At 31.9% G+C, this 22641-nt stretch overlaps 1 protein-coding gene across 4 annotated transcripts in view; it reads right to left on the bottom strand.

The window, feature by feature from the left end:
- Positions 1-1113: 1113 nt before the first annotated feature.
- LOC143202612 (alpha-tocopherol transfer protein) overlaps positions 1114-22641 on the bottom strand; it is a 40963-nt gene continuing 19435 nt past the window's right edge. For all 4 annotated transcript variants that reach the window (XM_076414261.1, XM_076414260.1, XM_076414258.1 and 1 more), the window contains exons 4-7: positions 7763-7956; positions 1554-1664; positions 1342-1492; positions 1114-1284 (exon numbers count right to left, since the gene is read on the bottom strand). In XM_076414261.1, the coding sequence (XP_076270376.1) occupies positions 1217-1284; positions 1342-1492; positions 1554-1664; positions 7763-7956 (524 nt within the window). In that variant the 3' untranslated portion in view covers positions 1114-1216. The remainder of the gene's footprint in view (positions 1285-1341; positions 1493-1553; positions 1665-7762; positions 7957-22641) is intronic.

Raw genomic sequence — 22641 nt, forward strand, 5'->3', positions numbered from 1 at the left:
GTAAAAGAGTAGTCAGTGGCTTGTCCGTACCATGGCAACTAAGGTCAGTGGAGTAATATGTGAAGCGTGTGGTGCAGTGGTTCAAGGTGGAATGAGATTTTACAGTAACTAGCTAATTACAAAAGGAGGAGAGGGAATTGACTTTAGTAGACTGGTTATCGTTGCTGATTAATATTAGGATGGAGCCATCTCATATTTTCTTCATTATAGATAGTTCATCCAGGCACAAAATCTTCAATCTGATTACAAACTTCAACCGCAGTAATATTCTGGAAGAACATTGTTATTTGGTGTTACGAAGTAGTGATTGTTGCCATAAGAGGGAGATATGATTAATATCGGGATTGGAAACGACTTGAATGATTGAGAGTTTAGCATTTAATTCTCATGAGCATCCCGATTTCAAATTCGTGATTCTAAACTGATGCTTTAAATTACTTAATTAATTATTGTAAATATATTTAAATTATTGCTAAATATCTGTTAAATTACAAAATTTGTAAAATATTGTTAACAACCACAAATTTTGCTATAATTTTGAAAGTACTTTGAGATGATTATCGAATATTCTCTCTTGCTAACAAATTGATGTTTATGGTCACGAAGCAACCTTGATTGTTACCAATCCCTACAATTAGTTAATGTAAATTCGCTTATGTAATTGTTTGTATATGCCAATATTCTTGGGACACGAAATATATTTTCTGGCCATTTCTGAATACGAGTCATAAATACTTATAACAGCGTAAATACCACTCTTACCTAACTACCATGAAAAGGATTCGCTGGAATGATTTGTTATAACTTACCGAATTTCTGCTTCAACGAAGCACGGAGAGAACGATTTTCTAAGAATATATTATTAGTTTGTAAAACAAAGCGTGTGTTGATTTATTAAAAATATTTTTTATATTATTTTCTGTCTATTTTCATCAAACTATCAACTATCGAAGATTAGTGTATTATAAGTTATAAGAGGCTTGATACAATACGACAAATAGCATAGAGTGTGGGTCTTTTTATACTTACAATTGTCAAATCGTTTTCTTTGGGTTGGCAACGAACTGCTGCACAAACGACATTCATTATTGGTATAAAAAATCACACAAAAAATAAAAAAATAAATTTTATTTGTTAATGTACACGTATTAAAATCATATCAGCACTCTTTGGCGAGTCTATATTTGCTTAACGAGTCTTTTAACAATTTTAACATCTATTTAGTTTCCGAATTATTCTCGACCTTCTCCTTTATTTCATCTAAGTAACCATAGGTGTTGTATTCTAAAAATTGATATTAAATTAATGTTGCAGAAACGTACAAGCTTTCAAATATATTACTTTTAAAATCGTCTTGATAATAAAATAGCATGTCAGAAAATATCGAGCCGGGGTATTTTGGAATATCAGCTACGCCACCCAGCGTTGGTGGTAAACTTTCAGGTCCTACTTTTTCGGCTAATCCTTTTAAATCACTACCATGGAAAATTAACTAGAATGTGATTAAATGCTATCAGCATCAAAATATTGTTTGTTTCAAGATTTGTACTCACCCGTTTTTTAATATATTCTCCTAGAAAAGGTTTGAATATTTTGTAAACCATATTAAATATCATAGGCTGATTTATCACGTGGATTCCTCTTAGTCTCACTGGAGCACATTCCTAAAATTCGATCATTCTACGTAAATTAATTCGATGGTTTGATTAGGCATAAACATTGATATTTAGATAAGAGGATTGAAGCTTTTACGTACAAGGGATAGTAGGAATTATCGATATTAGAAGAACATTCATGTTAACATCGAATCAACAGTATCGATGTACGATAAACATTGATAGAAGAACATCTATATTTATAAAACATCGATAACAAAGAAAACTGTCTATTAGAGTTGCGAAATGTGTTTATTGTTATCGAAATTGCAAAAGTTAATTTAAAAAATTAAAAATTAATTCAACATTCCCAGTATTTTTGGGATCACTCTGTAAAGAAATAACTTTGAATTTTGTTCTTTAATATGTTCCGTTGCTGATACAGGAATCGGCATTTGAAAAGAAGGTTTTCTGAAGCTATGAATGTCGCTGTGCAACAGAAATTCTTAAGAGCTATTTTCTTTAAATTAGTGAATACGTGTTTACGTGACCAGACAAAAGGACTGCATCTCATTTTTATTAGTGTTTAAAATTATTTCATCTTATTTTACAACAGTCCTTTTGAAATTAATTTATAGTATTTATAGTAAAAAACTAGTGCTAAAATAACGTAAGTGAAAAATGAAGTGCGTGAAATAAACAATGTATTTATTTTATTTTTTTATCCTCTGGAAGTAAATTAAATAAAATATTAAAAATTAAAAAATGGCAAACCATAGCGATTCAACCAAATCACCTGCACACTTTGATATAAGATTAGAACAAACAGCAATAACGCAAACTCCACCATCAGAATGGACTACAGTCATTAACAAAAAACGATTGAGAAGTCCAGAAGAAGAAATCGCGAGGAAACAAACAAGAATCAGTGACTATTGGTTGCAGAAACCGATAGAGACAAAAAACAGTTTTAGCAACCTGTCGGAAGAAATTGAAGAGAACATACAACCAAGCCCTGAAAAAGTTGTTCCGAAACCACCACCAATAACAGTCTATAAGGTAGGAATAATAAAAAATATCCATGACTTATTGAAAACCATTACTACGAACTACACAATTAAAACAGTGAGCTATGAAACAATTAAAATCCAATTGTTCGAAGCAGATCACTTTAAAGTTCTTATTAAAGAATTGGATGAAAGAAATACCCAATACCATACATTCAGGCCAAAATCCGAGAGAACATTTAAATTCGTATTAAAAGGATTACATCACGGGACGGACTTTAACACCATCAAGGTAGCACTAGCTGAAAAAGGCCACGAGGTCGTAAATATTCACAATATACGACATCACACGACAAAAAAACCTCTGCCTATGTTTTATATAGACATAAAACCTAATGGAAATAATAAGGCGGTGTATGAAATCACCAAATTGGAAAATAATATTATTAAATGCGAACCACCACATATAAAAAGAATTATACCACAATGCACAAGGTGTCAAGCGCACGGGCACACAAAGACTTACTGTCGCAAATCATATAGATGCGTAAAATGTGCAGGAGAACATAAGACAGGAGATTGTACTCGTAAAGTTCGCGATGAAAAAGTGAAATGTGTTAACTGTAACGGAAATCATCCAGCGAACTACAAGGGTTGCGCAGTTCACAAGCAACTACAGCAGAAACTCTATCCTGCCTTAAGGGAAAAAAGGTATCAACAAAAACAATCCACTACTACCAATCTACCACTACCCACCAGAACAAGTCAACCAGACATAACTTATGCCCAAATAGTTGAAAATGGTTCAGCACAAAAACGAGAGACAATATCTCAACCTACTGAAACTAGCAACATCTCAAGATTAGAAAATATGATGGCCAAACTAATGGATCAAATGAGTACGATGCTTGGTCTACTCACAACCGTCGTCAGCAAACTTGCCTAATGCCTGAAACCAATAGCTACAAAATCGCCGTCTGGAATGCCAATGGGCTTCAACAACACGCCAGGGAACTAAAAATGTTCGTAAATGAACAAAATATTGACGTTATGATGGTTTCCGAAACACACTTTACGGACAAGAATTATCTGAAAGTTCCTAAATATAAGCTTTATCATACAAATCACCCTGATGATAAAGCACATGGAGGTACAGCCATAATAATTCGAGATGATATAAAGCATTTCGAAAAAGAAAAATTCCGCAAAGACTACCTGCAAGCCACCAGTATAACCATAGACGAAGCCCATGGACCATTAACAATTTCTGCGATTTATTGCCCACCCAAACATAACAACAAGGCAGAACAATTTCAAGAATTCTTCAGTACGCTAGGTAATAGATTTATAGCAGGAGGAGATTATAATGCAAAACATTTAATGTGGGGTTCAAGAATAATAACCTCAAAAGGTAGAGAACTGCTCAAAGCCATAAGGAAAGATAACTTACAACATATCTCTACTGGTGAACCAACATATTGGCCTTCAGACAGAAATAAAAAACCAGATACAATAGATTTCTGTATTACAAAAAATATTGATCCAAAAAAGTGTCAGGCAGAATCATGTTTCGACCTGTCTTCTGATCATTCACCAATAATAGTAACAATTTCTTCAAAAATTACCATCAAAGATAAACCCCCTTCTCTGTGCAATAATAATAGAACTAACTGGCCCTCATTTAGAGAAAACTTAGACCAAAATATCTCTCTAAACTTACCGTTACAAACTGAAATGGATATAGAAATAGCAGCAATAAATCTTACAAAAAATATACAGGAGGCAGCATATTCCGCGACTCCCAACAGTGAAACATTTCCAAGAAAAAATACACATATATCATGTACAATACAGAAAAAGATAGCAGAAAAAAGAAAGTTACGACGAAATTGGCAACAGCAAAGGACTGAAGAGAATAAAAGAAAATTTAATAGGGCCATAAAAGAGCTGAGAGATCTAATCCAAATTGAACAAAACCAAGGCATTCAAGAATACCTAGAAAACTTGACATCAACTGAGGCTACAGACTATTCGTTGTGGAAAGCAACAAAAAAGCTTAGGAGATCCCAGCAGCATAACCCACCTATTAAAACAAGCGAAAATAATTGGGCGAGAAGCAATAAAGAGAAGGCCGACATTTTCTCAAAACACTTAAAAAATGTTTTTAAACCTTTCCAGTCTCAGCTACATAAAGATGACGAAAATAAAATTACTAGCTTTCTAGATTCGCCATTTCAAATGCATTTACCGCACGAGAAATTAACGGTCAAAAAAGTTAAACATACAATAATGAGAGAGATTAATATTAAAAAAGCTCCTGGTTATGACTTAATTACTGGCAAAATTTTAAAAGAACTATCTGAAAAGGCTATAAAACTATTAACATATATTTTTAATGCTATGCTACGAATTAATTACTTCCCTAGTATCTGGAAAGTAGCTAAAATATTAATGATACTTAAACCAGGAAAAATACCAGAAGATGTGACCTCCTACCGACCTATAAGTTTATTACCAATAATCTCGAAAGTTTTCGAGAAATTATACATAAAAAAACTAAACTATATAATAGAAAAAAGAAAAATTATTCCAGAACATCAGTTTGGCTTTCGCAATAAGCATGGGACTATAGAACAAGTGCATAGACTTGTAAACCAAATAAACGCTGACCTAAATGCCAAAAGATATTGTTCGGCTGCTTTCCTAGACATATCTCAGGCTTTTGACAAAGTATGGCATACGGGCTTGCAGGTTAAACTAAAGAAACTTCTCCCTCATCCGGACTATCAGCTACTAAAATCGTATCTCACTGACAGACATTTTATCGTAAATCAAGGCGATGAACATACCGAATTAAATCCCATATATTCAGAAGTTCCGCAAGGTAGTGTACTGGGTCCAGTACTGTATCTTCTGTATACGGCTGATCTGCCCACCACAAAAATAACTACTGTGGCAACATATGCAGACGATACAGCAATCTTAGCATCCCATGAAGATCCAGTCACAGCATCAATAAACCTACAAACCCACCTGGAGCAAATACAATTATGGTTGAAGACATGGCGCATTAAAGCCAATGAATCAAAATCCACGCATATAACGTTTACCCTGCGTAGAAAAACATGTCCACCAGTAAATATCAATCATTGTCAACTCCCCCAAGCAGAGCATGTTAAATATCTTGGTATGCATTTAGATCGACGCCTAACCTGGAAGAAGCACATACTCTCTAAACGGAAACAACTAGGACTAAAATTATATCAAATGTATTGGCTCATTGGGCGCAAATCCAAGTTATCATTAGATAACAAGGTATTGCTGTATGAGTCTATACTCAAGCCCATTTGGACATATGGAATTCAACTATGGGGTACCGCTAGCAAATCTAATATATCCATCATTCAACGGTTCCAAAATAAGGTGTTGCGTGCCATTGTTGATGCTCCGTACTATATTTCAAATAAAGTGATACAACGCGATATTCCTCTAGAACCTATAACGAGTGTAATCCAACGTGTTTGTGTGAAGTACTTCGAAAGAGTGTCAGTGCATCCCAATGTACTCGCTAATCAGCTAAATATGCGACGTGATAGTGAAGTGCGTAGACTAAAACGTTTAACACCACATGATCTGACTACTGGACATATGTAGAGTTTAGAATAAGCATTAGAATAAGTCTAATTAATTAAGATAATATTTTGTACAGAAGATTGCTTAATGAAGTGATTTTCTACATGCCATGTATATATAATATAAACAGAAGAAATACTTATTGCCAATAGGGCAGATTGTGGACTCACGAAGAGTAATAAAAAAAAAAAAAAAAAAAAAATTTTCTTTAAATTAAGGTGTGGATAAGTGGATTCTAGCACTTTCCATAAAAGTAGGTGCCCTAAAGTAAAGTGGTCTTCTTCCACTTGTGTTTTAGAATTCTCCGTCAATTGATCATTTTTACTTTTTTCATTCATCTACATCTGAAATCAATTTTTTCATACTCATATTGGCTCTGAAACAGCCTAATGCATCTTGGAAATGTATATTCTTGAGGATCCAAGATAGTGCCAACAGCAAGGTTAGCAACATTTGGCAAGCAAGCAACATTTTCTGCTTCTAACAATCGTTTCTCCATTTCTTTAATTGCTTTATTCTTTAAATTCTCTCCAATTGTCTGTTTTGGTTGGAAACCTACCACTTTTATAGTAAATAATCTGATAAGTGGTATAACTTCACTAGATGTTACATGTTTTTCACCAAGTCACGAGTTGTTATTTCTATTGGCCGTAAAATATTATGAACTCCAGGTAAATTAAGAATAATTCGATATGTCGATGATATATACAGAGTCAACATATCGATGTTTTCCAGCTAAACATACAATATTATAAATATATATCGCAACAGTAAGAGAAAACCGACAATAAAACTATCGAAATAAAAAAAATATTTTGTACATTGAACTATTTTTGATGATTTCTTGTATTAAGTATCAATCTTAGGAGGATCAAAGAATTAGCATGTTCTGGAAAACTCTGCGTGAAAAGAACGTGTTAAGCATAATTTATTATTTCCAAAAACGCATCTGTCTGAACAATGGCTTTTCCTTTGGATGGGATAATTTATTTCGACAACAAAACAAATACTATGAGATCATCACTGTTAAAAATTCACACTGACATCCAATTAGTGAGTCACACAATATATTATTTTGTCAATGGTTTACAATTACATACCATTTTCTTATTATATGTTTGCACATTCGAAAGTTTAGATAAAAATTGGGACCATCCTGGAACCCACTTAATTAAACAAAACAGTTAATCAAAGCCGATATATGGTTTTCACCATATAACTCGGACTAAAGTTCCTCATCTAGAAACCTCAGAAATTCTACAGTAATGAAATTATAATTCTAGTAGCAAAATAGCAATCATCAAAATATGTCATTTTTTATTATATCGTTAATTAGTGTTGAAACATAAAAATATCTTCTTCCACTACTTATTAATCATCGAGTTTATGACAAACATTATTAACATTTAAATAAGAGAGAATTGTTTTTTTTAATATGATGTTTTTAATAGGGCTGTAGTAAATATTAATTGTTGTTAATAACCAGTTACTTAACATTAGTCTTGTAATAAATAATGATAATCGTACCTGTATCCAATCTATAATAAGTTTAGCTAAGGATGGCGAGAACTGGCAGGCGTGCGATATCGACAATCCCTCTGTATTTAATATAACATTTACGCCTCCTACTTGTGTTTTAGGCTCCAACATTGCTATTTCTATTGCTACCATAATCGATCTGAACATGTCCTCCAATAATACCTCTTTGGGATTCCATTTTGCTAAAACAAAGTGATTTTAAGAAACTAAAATATCCAGATAGAATCGCTTAACAAAAAATAAAATTTGTGGTATTTTCGGTTGCCTACATTTGAATGTTCAATGTTTATAAAAAATATTGTTTGTAATTGTTACGTCTGACATAAATATTCAATGATTTGAACTGGTATATTTTGATATATACTGTGATATTTAATAGATAATAGATATTTAATATATACCATAATGAGTTGGGAAACATAATTTCGTTTTTCAAAGTGAATTTATTAATATAATTTTTTTATATATTTTTTCAAGTCTCCTTCTTGCGAACGAGGTTTTATCTGGACTGGACCTACAGTTTAACGTGGTCTTAACTCCGAACTACGGTCCTCGGCATTAAGCCTACCGAATGGCGAGTGACCAACTTAGAAATCATCCCAGAAGATATCCGGTTGTACACAACCTGGATACTGGGGTGACTGGGATCATTTTCCTTGTCGGATTTTACACTCTTGCCTAGGACAATCACAAATATTAAACAATCACAAATACAAATTTACAACCATGCCCCAGAAGGGTTCGAATCCGCAACTATCGCAACAATACGTGGACCATCCTATCGCCTTTACCACTGCGCCAACCAAGCCGGCTAATATAATTTTGAAGCACTAATCAATTATATACTTGCCGTTTTTATCGCTGATCTATTGCCATTTCTCTATTAAAACTATGCTTTCGTAACTTTAGAACTATAATTTTTTATTATATTTGCAACTAGCTTTTAAAAACATTTTTTAAACAATTAAAGAGATTTACATAAGCAAGAACAAGTGGAAGTGTTCTAATTTTTTTCAATGATTTAACCACATTTGAGCAACTCACGATGAACATTTATCATGTCTGCCTACCATCAAACGTTTACTATCTACCTTCTTTGAAGTCAATACGCGACTTGTAACGATTTGTGGAGCTTTTCTAAGCATCGATTACGACTTTTTCCCCTCACTGTTACTCGTATCCCGTATGATCCACTTATCATCGTTTACAGTTACTCGTTTCAGCTCGAATTCGTTTCGTTTTGGTGGTAGGTTCACCTATTTGCTTCAAAAGTCTTCCTCGTGATATAGTTCACACTGTAAAGTCATATGACTTGCGAATTAATGAATTCGTGAAATGAATTAATAAAATTAATGAAAGGAAAATTAACCAAAGTGCTGGCAACAGACTTGCTGGAATGACTTCGAAACTTGTTCGAAGACAATGTTCGGTCTGATACCTGTAAGCTTAAGGTCATTGAAATGCTACATCTAAAGCATATTCTGCATATTTCTCTCAGGAGGCACTTCAATCATAAGCGGATTTTAACCGACTTCAAAAAAAGAGAATGTTGTATGTTCGACTGTATATTTTTATTTATGTATGTTCACCGATTTTTCCGTCAATTATGGATCCATATTCAAAATTATTTTATTATTCGAAAGAGTGCACTTTCGAGGTGGTCCCGTGGAAATCAAGTCAGGATCTAATTATAGAATCCGGAGAAATCGAGGGAAACCCTCAAATTTCAAAGGCACGCACAAAGTTTTCACATATTTTATCTCAAATAATCAGATATTTGTGTATAATGTTACTGCTAAACTCACGTGACGGAAGACCAGAAGTCGTTCAATGTAAAAGCCGTCCAGTATGCTTTTTGAGCACTAACCATATCATATGGGAAGCCGTAGAAATATTGCAGGCAACTGACTACAATCAATGGTGTAGTGGTTAGAGCGTTCAGCTCACACCCGGATGTCGCGATTCCCGGCGGAGGCAACAACTTTTTGTTGTTCTAGTTTGGTCAGCACATTTGTTAAATCACCTAGGTTAGGTAGCGGACCACGGCCAGGTTCAGACATTGTTTCTTTATTCGTAGTTTTCCTCACACCTCAAGCACCTTTACTTGGCCTTCCCATTGTACTCAATAAAACAACGTAAATTATTGAGTAGATGTCCAACATTAAAAAGAGAAAAATAAAATATTTTGAACAAAAAAAGTGAACCGCCGTATCTTGCCTAAAAGAGCCTGATTATTTTTTACTTTTTAATCAGTTTCTTATTTATTTTTTCGTTCAATCTATATATATATATATATATATATATATATATATATATATATATATATATATATATCTTGATGGACTTTTATTTATTAACTTAGTCGAGGTTCACCAATATCTGATCCGGTTCATTTTACAAAGAAGATTAGTTAATAAAAAATAACTCGAGGTTTCTTATGGCTTCTCAATATTCTTTTTTTTTAAAGCATACTACATTTGTTGCGTGAACGCTAGCCTCTTGAAGTTATCCGAAATAACTTTTAGTTGCATACTATTAGATTTCAAACGTGTTTTATAGGTTTCAATTAATATTACTACTTATTAAACGACTTTAAAGTCAGCCACTAGTAAAAATCGAAATTACTTTTTCCCCAACCTTATGCTAAAATGCTGAAAAATTATACATAATTTCTTGTTACTTCTATAGTTCACTGTAACTATAATTAAAACATGTGAGTCGACTTAGCCATAGGAGCGTAAATACCACTGTTACATAAAAAACTATCGCAATTTAAAGAACTCGATTGCGTGATTTTAAAATATATTTCAACTTATACTTACCTCGACTAACCGTACAAAATCAAATATGTTAGAATAACATGTTAAATTATTACACAAAATGTATTTTTTACTTTACAATTCAAATTTAATTTTGTCGATTTGTCATTGTTTTTGCTAAAGATGGACCTTTGTTCGTCTTATTTATAAAATCCTATAAAGGATATAACTCGCATATGAAATAACTTATTTTATTATATTTTAAATTTATTAATTTTTGATGCTTGAAGAAATTTATCTTTTTAAAATGTCTACGCAAATCTCCCTAATGAGAATAAAAACAATAATAAATATGTGTGTTTAGAAGGTAAAAAATGGTCAATAATAAATGACACAGAAGGATAACCGCTTTTGAGATATTCCTAACATATGTAACAACTTTTCAAATTTTCTATTTATAACTACTAATATTTTTTTCTGCATATCATATATTATTTAATAAAACACCAAAACTACTTCCTGCCTACAACGTATTAATAAATATTGTTTTAAATAATAATTTTATTCAATGATGTTTTCATTTAAAACACTGGTAAAATAAAATAAAATGTCCATTTTAAATATTTACTGTTTATTATAAATTAGTATCTAATCAGGATTGGAAAACAATTTTGAATTGTTTCCAAAAGATGGCGTAACTTATACCCCAAAGCATTGAATTCTTATCTAACTACATTCATATTAAAACTAAACTAAACCAAACTACTATATCCTTGGGATATATTTATTACGGGTCTGATATATAAATAATATATTTTTCAAAACTTGAGGAGACATGAGAAAGAATTAAGGGCATATTCTAGTCTAGAAATCTGAAAAAATCGATTGCTTTTTTTCATATATTCAGAGCTTAATACTGTAAGAATATACTTATAACTGAATTTTTCAAAATTTTAATTATTTTCAGAGATATATTATTTTTAATTAAATAATGCTCTGTAATTGTTATTTAATACATAATCACAACACTAAATATTCTTTAAAATGGGAAATATAAATATGTGTATCATTGCTTAAATGCATCCACGTTAGACAAAAAGCAAAACACATTAGAACCAAAATAAAACAACTATACTGGTTAGTCGAAAGATACTCTCAACTTGATCTAAAATCAAAGACGTTGATCTATAAGACAATTTGGACCTATGGGGTACAAGTATGGGGTTGCACTAAAAATTCAAATCAACTAGTCATACAACACTGTCAAAACAAGGTTCTTCGATTGATTACCAATGCCTATCGCTATGTAACCAATGAAGAACTGCACGATGACCTGGAAATCAAATGGATTTGCGAAGTTATCCAAGATTTCGCCTTGAAACACGAAAGAAGATTACTAAATCATACTAACGTGGAAGCAATACAACTGCTGGACATCGCGCAGGATATCAGGAGATTGAAGCGAACAAAACCATACGAACTTATATAAAGTATATACATTTAGTGTAAACTATAGCTATAAGTTAATTAATAAATAATTATAATTTTATAATTGAGGAATACATACTGATGTATTTTCTCGCACTCGCCTTGCTTGTTAATTAATCCAAGTACATAGGAAAAGTAGTAATAAATTAATTGTAAATTAAGATTGTACTAAGCGTATCTAATTATGTTATAAAAGATGTTATAAAAAAAATCAATTCTTAAGTAATATAATTGGTTTTATAAAATTAATACTAATAAGAAACTTATATGATGTTATACACAAGATACAATTTTCTGTTTAATTTTATCTCAATATCTCTTTAGTGATTTTTCATATAAAGTTGACGGTTAATTCAAAAATTCAATTTCAAACAAGTTATATAGAAACACGGATGCCTACTTTAAGCCAATCCCAGTCCGCTTTGGTCGAATGTTCGTGTCGTCTGATTTAGACGCAAATAATGGATGACTATATATATATATATATATATATATATATATATATATATATATATATATATATATATATATATATATATATATATATATATATATATATATATATATATATATATATATATTAAACTTTAAGAGAAATCTAGAAAAAAATATATCTTGAAAATTAATTTTGCATCAGTTATAGAGAGCCCGTTAATCAGACCGATGGTGACACATTATTTCAAGGGCTTGTGTAAAGCTCAATGTAAAAAAACGATAATTGCTCCAATATTGAAAAAAGACCTAATCAAAATTTTAAAAACTACTGGTGAATAAATCTCACATCAATTGTTGGAAAAGTGATGAAAATTATATAAATATATATAATAATGATATAATTATATAATGATATTTCAAAGAATGCACGAAAAAGCAAGCGTAAAGTAGCATAAGCGGAAAATGTGTAACAGTTTAATTGAAAAGTCCCCGGTCTGACATATAGATGGCTCCACTATAATTAAATCTAATATAATTAATCTAAAATATGTTTTTTAGTTAGCCCTAACCCTCAAAAGATACGTGTATAAATTTGACAGCTGTCGGATCATTAGTGTGTGAATTATAACATTTTGAGCGAAGCAAATTTTGTTATTTAAAAAAATAGATAAAAAGGAATTTCGCGTGTTGATAAAATACTGTTTTTTGAAGGGAAAAATATAGTTGAAGCAAAAACTTAAGATATCAACTGAACGTGTACATCATATCATTCACGAATATTTGGGTATGAGAAAACTCTGTGCAAAGTGGGTGCCAAAATGCCATAAATTTTGAGTGAAGCAACTTTTGTTCTTGTGAAAAAAATAGATAAAAAGGAATTTCGCGTGGTGATAAAATGGTGCTTTTTGAAGGGAAAAAATATAGTTGAAGCAAAATCAACCAACAAGGATTAATATGCTAAGTTTAGACATGGTGAAATGAGCACCGAAGACGGTGAACACAGTGGACATCCAAAAGAGGTTGTTACGGACGAAAACATTTTTAAAAATCCACAAAATGATTTTGAATGACCATAAAATGAAATTGAATGCAGGTTTCAAGGTTATGGGGTCTTCTATTTTGGGATGCGCATGGAATAACATTCATTGGCTACCTTGAAAAAGGAAGAACCATCAACAGCGATTATTACATGGCGATATTGAACCCTTTTAAGGACGAAATCGCCGAAATACGTCCGCATTTGAAGAAAAAGAAAGTGCTGCTTCACTAAGACAATGCACCGTGTCACAAGTCAGTGAAAACGATGGCAAAAATTCATGAATTGGGCTTCGAATTGCTCCCCCATCCACCATGTTTTCTATATCTGGCCCCCAGCGATTATTTCCTATTCTGAGATCTCATAAGAATGCTCACTGGAAAGAAATATTCGTAAAGAGAATTATGTTGAATAAAAAAAACTATTTTTTGCCAAAAAAAATGTGTTTCAATTGACCTGTTATTAGATGTAAAGGCGTGCGACATAGAGGATCACTTGGAGCAGCTTTAGATACTTCCCTAAACATTATTAAAACTCTTTCAAATAAATGCAAGCGAATTTTTTATGGTATAGTTTGCATTGTAATACCAAATGATCTAAAAATTAAAATCTACAGCTGCGGAAGACGAAGAATATTGTAATAAAAAATAAAATGCGGCTTTTTGTTACAGTTTGACATTTGCTATCTTGACGTATTTAAAATGCCGTGCTTCCCAAGATCATATAAAACATTTAAAAATTGGATTGGAAAAGGTTTGATCGATGAAGAGTAATAAGGTATAAGTAAGTTAAAAATGTTTATCAGAAAGGTCAAGTTATTCCCAACCTGCTGTTGCTATTTATCTGTAGGACCATCAGGTTATCTCTCTCTATCAAATATCTCCTAAGCAAGAGTCTAATTCGATCCCTTGTGCTTTGCGCATTTAACGTGTCTTATAATCACATAAAGCGCTTTCAGATCTTCCAGAACAAACTCATCAGGAGCATTGTCAATGTTCTTTGGATCATCAGGAATTACCAGAATATTTAAGTATTTCGTCAGATTCACAGCGAAACTGACGTTGACGATTTTTCAGTCGATATTTTCAGGAAGCATGTCTCGGATCTCAGACACTTGAAACCACTGTAACTGTGAAAACACATGTGACATTTTTCGTCGAATAGGTCAATATTAAAAGACACTTAATTCAGTTAGTTTGACACTAATATGTCTTAGTGTCGCCACTATAACCAATGTTGAAATAATACACACTTCAATAATAAAATTGATAACCCATAGTCATAGTCATATACATTTGTTTAGGTCTAAATTTAAGGATATGAACGTGGACGACACGTAATTCCGACACTTGATATGTTCCATACCGCAAACCTCATGATAGACATCCTGCATGAACAGTTTGATGATATAATTATCTTTCGAACAGGTCACGTGAATTGGCCATCAGCGCCGGGCAATTTGACGCTAGTAGTATTTTCTTGTAAAATAGTCTTTGACTATGTCTCAAACCGCAATGGATTGATGCCTTTTCATACCTTAACATAAGCCAGTTCATCGATCAAATATATATTCGATTCATTGAGTATATAACCACTCAAATCGGTCAAAATAAGAATTTCGTTAATGCCGTATACAGAGTTTGTTTCAACTCATTACAACAGTACGTAGACCTGTCCCTAAAAGAGCATAGGAACCCTCCTATAATATTTTTTTTATGTTTACCTTTATAAAACCTACGATCAGTGGGACAAGCTCCTCCAGAAATTCCTCGAAACGCTACTGTACGTGCACCTTTATTCTGAATTATAAATTTACAATACCCATGAGACAAAGGACAATACAAAAACCCAACGACCAAGGTACTCAAATAACTTAACAAGAAACTAGTTTCGTCATTAGGCAGGAAAATAACGCTCTTGTTAAAGAACTGAAAAGTGTAAACACTTGCAGTGACAGTGAAAGCGTATTCGACTCCATTTGATTGCGACAATAATTATTAAATATATTTTAATGAAAATTACACCTAAACATAGACGAACATTAAAACTCCGTATATTAGATATCTGACCGGAAAATACAGTAATTTAGGAAGAATATGTAAGTAAATGAGGCACAAATTGCATAGTAATGTTACATGAAATGAGACTAACCATCATGAAATCAAATTATTGTTGAATATTAGAGAAAGAAAGTTATTACAATTTAATTGTTTAATTTATTGCTAACCGTACGTAACACTTTAAAATAAATAAATATCAGAAAGTCTAATTTAACTAAAAAATAATATAGGGTGGGGCAAAAGTCTCGCTGCCATGATTTTCAATAAATATTGTCACCATTTCTGATCGTTCTTGTGGCGTATATTTATCCATAATAAAGTTTGGACGTCTAGTCAACAAATTAGTTAAAGCTAAACAAAATGGTAGCGGGATTTTGCCCCACCCTTTATATAAATATATTTTCATAGATTTAAGGTATTTATATCAAATATCTCATTTTAGAGATTTTTTAATATAATTACCATTCTCAAGGCTTCTAATAATTTAGAAAATCACAAAATCACTTCCAACGCATTTGCTCATGGTTATGACTATTTGCTATTGGCTATTTTATAAATAATACAGATTATATAAGAATAATGTTGGCTATATAAGAAAGGGTTTAATGCATTACAGAGAAATGTATTATATTATATTTGATTATATAACATTTGTCTTCTGATTATAAACAAAAACGTTTTGAATTAAAATAATTGAAACGCCATTACAATATATCACCAATTGTTATGTTCATATCTTAATTCATTGAATAGGTAAAAAACAAAATTGTTGATTTCATTTGGTTTTTTTTTTCGTGTATATAACATATGATTATTCTTAATTGCTACAAAACTTATGCATGCAATTATTTGTTATTATACGTAAAACATATTGTTTTCATGATACCCTGTAATATTTGGATTATTTGTGATATTGACGTAAACTTAATTTACTTCTAGTTAATTATTAAGGCGAATCTTGTAAAAACATTATTTTGTGTGTTGTGCCATTATTATCTTGTAATAGTTTCACCTAAACCAATTATTACATATAAATAATGCGCGGTTGTTTTGTTATTGTGTATTGCAAAAAAAAATGATATTAAATACGCATTAGAACCATGAACTTATCATGGAAAAATGCAAATTATTGTCACAAAATTACATTCCATATTAAGCGAATGAATGCATTTTTTAAATTAATTATGCGTGGTAATATTAGGCAATCAAAATTTCGCAATATTTTGATGAATTTATGATAGATCTCAAAACATGTTTAAGTTAATGTTATCGGTGTTTAATTTTTAGTAAAAATATAAATTATATCCTAATTATTCAGAATATTCTCCATCAGAACTTTTCCTCACCAGGATTATGAATATAATCTCACAAAAAGGTTTTCAAGTTTGGAAACATTTCTGTTGGAACAAGGGGTAGTTGAAAGGGCCAATGTCTGAGCCATGCGAGGGTAGATTAAAACTTTCTATCTATTATTTCCGAAATAGCATTGAGTTGATCACCAACATAAGGTTGAACGTTTTCATAATGAAATATTCTGATCTGGTATTTTGCTAATGCCTCTTTCAATTTCGTCCTTCGTTTGTTTTACCAGCTCCTATTATAATACATCCTTCTAATCATAATACCATGGCCAGAAACCATGCAATACAAGAACAACTTTTCCTAACAGTGAAGCAACATTTCAAGCATGTACAGTTGATTAATTTTGAATTTAATCCTTCGACTAACATTCAAACATTTGAAGGATAATTGGATAAGTGTTTGATGGAAAAATGTTTAGCGTAAGCTCCTCTTACATTTCAGAGCTTCATCCAGTAGTGCTTCAAAATCTCCATCTTTTATATTTTCATGAAGAAGCCAAACATTATCTCGATTTCATACAAAATCAGCATAATTGGAGCATTCAAAATAATATTTCCAAATAATTTAAAATAGATCGTAATTCCCAGGAATTTCCAAAAGAATATGAGAGCTCTCGAGCGAAATGAATCAGTGGAACAAAATTTGGCATTTTTAATGGATGAAAATCGTATAAAATTGTCTATATATTGCTATGAGTCTTATTTGTCAAACGTATGAAATAAACAAAGTAATCGATAACAATTTATAACCAGTGGAACTATCTGCAAATATTCTCAAATATTAGATATTGTTAAGTATTGATCATTTGACGATCAAACAACATTTATAGAAAAAAATTCGTGTAATATAACATGTCAATTCAAAAGTCCCCGGCTTACCATAGTAAAACAAATTTTTTGGCAAAATTAGTTTTTTTTATTCAATTTAATTCCCTTCAAGAGTGATTATAGCGACCCTCCAACCTTTCAATGCCATTTTTGTAGTACGATTTGTCCTTTGCTTCAACATAGTTTTGCTCAGTTTCGATCACCTCTTCATTCGACGAAAAATTATTTCCGACGAGCATTCTTTTGAGATCTGGGAACAGGAAATAGTCGCTGGAGGCCAGATCTTGATAATATGGTGGATGAGGAAGAAATTCGAAGCCCAATTCATAGAGTTTTGCCATCGTTTTCACTGACTTGTGACACGGTTCATTGTCTTGGTGAAGCGGCACTTTCTTTTTCTTCAAATGTGGCTGTTTTTCGGTGATTTCGTCCTTCAAACGGTCTAATAACGCTATGTAATAGTCTTTTTTCAAGGTAGTCAATGAAATTTATTCCGTGCTTATAACAAAATACAGACGCCATCCATAACCTTGTCAGCCGACTGTTGCGCTTTCCCACGCTTTGGAGCGGGTTCATCGTGTGCGGTCCACTCGGATGACTGTCGACTGGACTTCGGAGTGAAATGATGGAGCCATGTTTCATCCATTATTAGATATCGACGCAAAAACTCAGGTTTATTACGCTTGATCATCTTCAAACACTGCTCCGAATCATCAACTGGTCGTTGTTTTTGGTTAAAAGCGAACTCGCGTGCGGCACCCACTTTGCTTTCTCATACCCAAATATTCATGAATGATATGATGTACACGTTCAGTTGAAAGCTTTAGAGTGTCTGCTATTTCATTCAATTTCAATTTACGGTCATTCAAAATAAATTTGTTGATTTCTTTAATGTTTTCGTCGATAACATCCTCTTTTGGGCGTCCACTGCGTTCATCGTCTTCGGGGCTCATTTCACCACGTTTAAACTTAGTATATCAATCGTTGATGGTTGATTTTCCTGGGACAGTGTCCGGAAACTCGGCACCAAGCTAATCTTTTGCTTCAACTGTATTTTTTCCTTTCAAAAAGCAATATTTTATCAACACGCGAAATTCCTTTTTATCCATTTTTTTCAGAATAACAACAGTTGCTTCACTCACAACGCTATAATTCACAAACTAATGATCCGACAGCTGTTAAATTTACACACGCAACTTGTGAAGGCTAGGGGTAACTAAAAACCATGTCTCGGACCGGGAACTTTTCAAATTACCTGTTATTTAACATTAATATATTCACCAATAAATATCGCTAATCTCAATATAATAACATACAATTTTTCAACTCCTCAGATGTTTAGTAGCCTCAAAAAAGAGTCTAGAGAAAATAATACCGAAAATTAACAGTAAAAATTGCCAATAAAAAGTAAACACGCACACACAGGTTATTCGAATAAGATCAAATATGGTCGAGAACTAGAAAATCAAACGAATCTTATCTGATGCTACTTGTCCATTTGAGTAGAGTATTGAAATAGAGACTCCCATGTTATAAGCAAAAATCTAATAAGCAATTTGGGAATATGATAAAGTCACGTGCTATATGACTCAAATTAAGATCAAAAGGTCTATCGGCTTCCAACTTTCCAAAACAAATTAATAATTCTGGTAAACAAATATGTGTACAGTATTTTTTCGAAACATAGCCTTGAGTATATAAAAAATCCTTAATTAATGTACAATATATCGAAAGTTATTAGCATATCTAGATCGTATGATATAAGCGATGCATGTAGATATAACAAAGAAGACATTCATAATTGCAATAAGTTTAATGCTATAATGATTCCATGAAGTTTCTTACGACGATGATTCAATGAGCATCAATATTTATATTGATAAGGTCTGCTGTTAACATAGTGTGCTTCCGTTTGGTGAATGTCATCGAGGCTGAATTGAGTTAAATATTAATTTACAGGTCAGTTAATTACAAAAACATCTGTAATATCTTTGGATGTACAAAAGGAATACCCAAAAGCAAATAAAAACAGAATGCGAACAGAATATCAATTGTTTATATTATGTCGATAGAATAACTAATTAATAATTCATATGATAAAATGGCGACGAAATATCGTGATAATTCGCAATGAACAGAAGCGAGATATTTCATCATTATATACCGGAAACCACTAAATAATTAACATAATAGGTTACTGTTAATTAATCTGACCCAAGGAAAGAAAAATTAGAAACGAATAGTACTATTATATGATGATTTTTCTTGAGCACAATAGTTGAAGAATACTCAAAGATGAAGAACAATTACTGGATAATATTATAGCGATTTAATGAATTCCTGAATGAGTAAATTAATTTTAGAAATATAGTAAATAAAATAAAATTCACTATACGAACACGATTTATTCAATCAAAAATATTTGTTGTCTTGTCTATAAACTTTATATATATAAACTGTATGAATGTATTACGGTCTATCCAATAAAGCAGTCAATGCACGTCATTGCCATGTTTGCCGCATTATAACCTCTAATTATTATCCTTAATATTTTGAAGTATTTTTTAGACATTTGACGACAGGGCCGACCTATACCAATACAAAATCGAAGTTAATAGACCGGCTCGGTTACATATTCCGACGAATCAGACAGCATTCTGTCTCTTTTTAACTAGGGAAAACGAGAAGAAAAGGCTCCTAGTTTAAAAGGAATTTTACATTTTTACAAACTCCACTTGGCAGTATATTCGATGTCATCTATGAGATACTTTAGCTGTTTTATTGGAAGAACTTATTTTTGGAGAAATTTAAAAATATTTACTGTACAAATTAGTTCTTTGCGTATTTAAAATAACCAAAAGAGTGTTTGTTTGTAAAGTGTTTATAGATAATTTACCATCAATCAATAATATTCATCTAACATGCTTTTGAGATTCGTGAAAAAATCTCCGTTTCTTACAGTGTTGGATATATCGGACTTTACGTTAATTAAGCAGCATTAATGCAATATTTAGTTTATTTAACCGGAAAATAAGTGAAGCTAAGGCTAACACTTGCACAAGTTGTTGCTTCAACTGATCATATAGCTAGCATGAATGATACAGAGGATAGACATAATATTAAGAACATCTGACATATACACAATATTTATTTATTAATAAGATGTTGAACCACCATTTTCTTTAAATAAACTGAAATTCTTCGCAGAATAGATTCATAGAGTGTGCAAATTGTTTCCACCCGAATATTGTTCCATTCTTGTACCAAGTCATCCCCTTGTACCAATCACCCCTTTGTTAATGTTGGAGATTGAAATCAATTCCTCACCGTCAGCTCTAGAAATCCCCATAACGGTACACGTTTGTTTTGTTTTCGTCACATTTCACCGATCGCTTGTTCTAACCATCACAAAACGAAGTGACTGAAAGTGATTGAAGACTGAAATATAACATCATATAAAATAAACTGAGTAATACATACGAGTCGCATTATTTACAAGAAAGCAATGTTGCTAACTTCATCATCGATAGACAAAAAAAATTGAAAATAAATAATTGAGTTTTTGGGATTTTGGGTGATTCTTACACATAAAAATCACTTGATATGCATTATTATCTGAAACAAAGAGATGTTCAGAATCCATTTTTCATTTAAGAGCACCTGACACAGCCAAAAGGAACATGATTTTACACCTGATGATAACTTGATCTGCTACGACTGTTATATGCCACCACTCCTCAAAGAAAAAAATATTCTGTTATGACAGTTATTATCAATATAAATATTAATATCAATTCTGAATATTCATGGTGTTCGATATTATGACCGGAATAAACGACACCAATATAATAAAAGAAATTTTTTTATTATATTTTATGTTTGACTAATAGAATTATTCTTCACGACTTCATGTCAGAACAATCGTCAAATAATATTTGGAAACGCTTAAGAAGGATATTTTATTGCCCCGCAGTATTATCCGAACATTGCTCTTTCAGACTACCAATTTTTTCGACCGGTTTATTATTTTCGCGTAGCTATACATTTGGTTTATAATTTATATCACGAATTTTTTTCGATATCAAAAGCAAAAGACTGTTCTAGCTAAGATCAACAAATATACTTTAAATATTTATACAAAAAAATTATCTTAAATAAATATTATATAGAACGTATTAGGTATTTCTGTTGGTGAAAAGATATCAATGTAAACACATACCAAACAAACTAACCTAATTTTAATTTCAATAATTTTAACATTTCTCTACACAAAATAACAACTTTCCATTTATTATTATTGAGCTATTGAGTGTATAAAGACGCTAATTATGGAATGCTTAAAATTTCTTTACCACATTCATTACTTTTGTTGTTTGATTTGCGAAAATTTGCTCTTGAAACCAATCAAACACTTTAAGAAACTCGATGGTGATGCTGATGATGTTATGTCATATCTCAACTGTTGATTTTGATTTTAGCATTTTAACAGTGATGATTTTGTCGTTAAGAACTAAAAAAAAGTCCTGGAGGACCAAAAATAGTTATAAGACAATGAATTGTAACACTTATTAATTTATTTTTTGTGGTGTATTTTGACTGGCGATGTAAAATTGCCCTTTTTTATTTTAAAGTTTCCTATTTACTAACGAGGGTTTATCTGGACTGGACCTACACCTGGACCTAGGTTTAACATGGGATGCGAACCACGGTCCTCGACACTAAGCCTACAGACTGGCGAGTAACCAACTTAGAAATCAGCCCAGAAAACATCCTGTCTTACCCAACCTGATTACTAGCGTGACTGGAATCATTTTCCTTGACGTATTTTGCACTGTTACCTCACAAACGTTAAATAATCACAAACATAAATTTACGACCACGCCCCAGCAGGATTCGAACC

Source organism: Rhynchophorus ferrugineus, unplaced genomic scaffold (genome assembly GCF_030347505.1).
Source record: "Rhynchophorus ferrugineus isolate W39M unplaced genomic scaffold, kcgeb_rfMv2 rfM9, whole genome shotgun sequence".
Lineage (NCBI taxonomy): Eukaryota > Metazoa > Arthropoda > Insecta > Coleoptera > Curculionidae > Rhynchophorus > Rhynchophorus ferrugineus.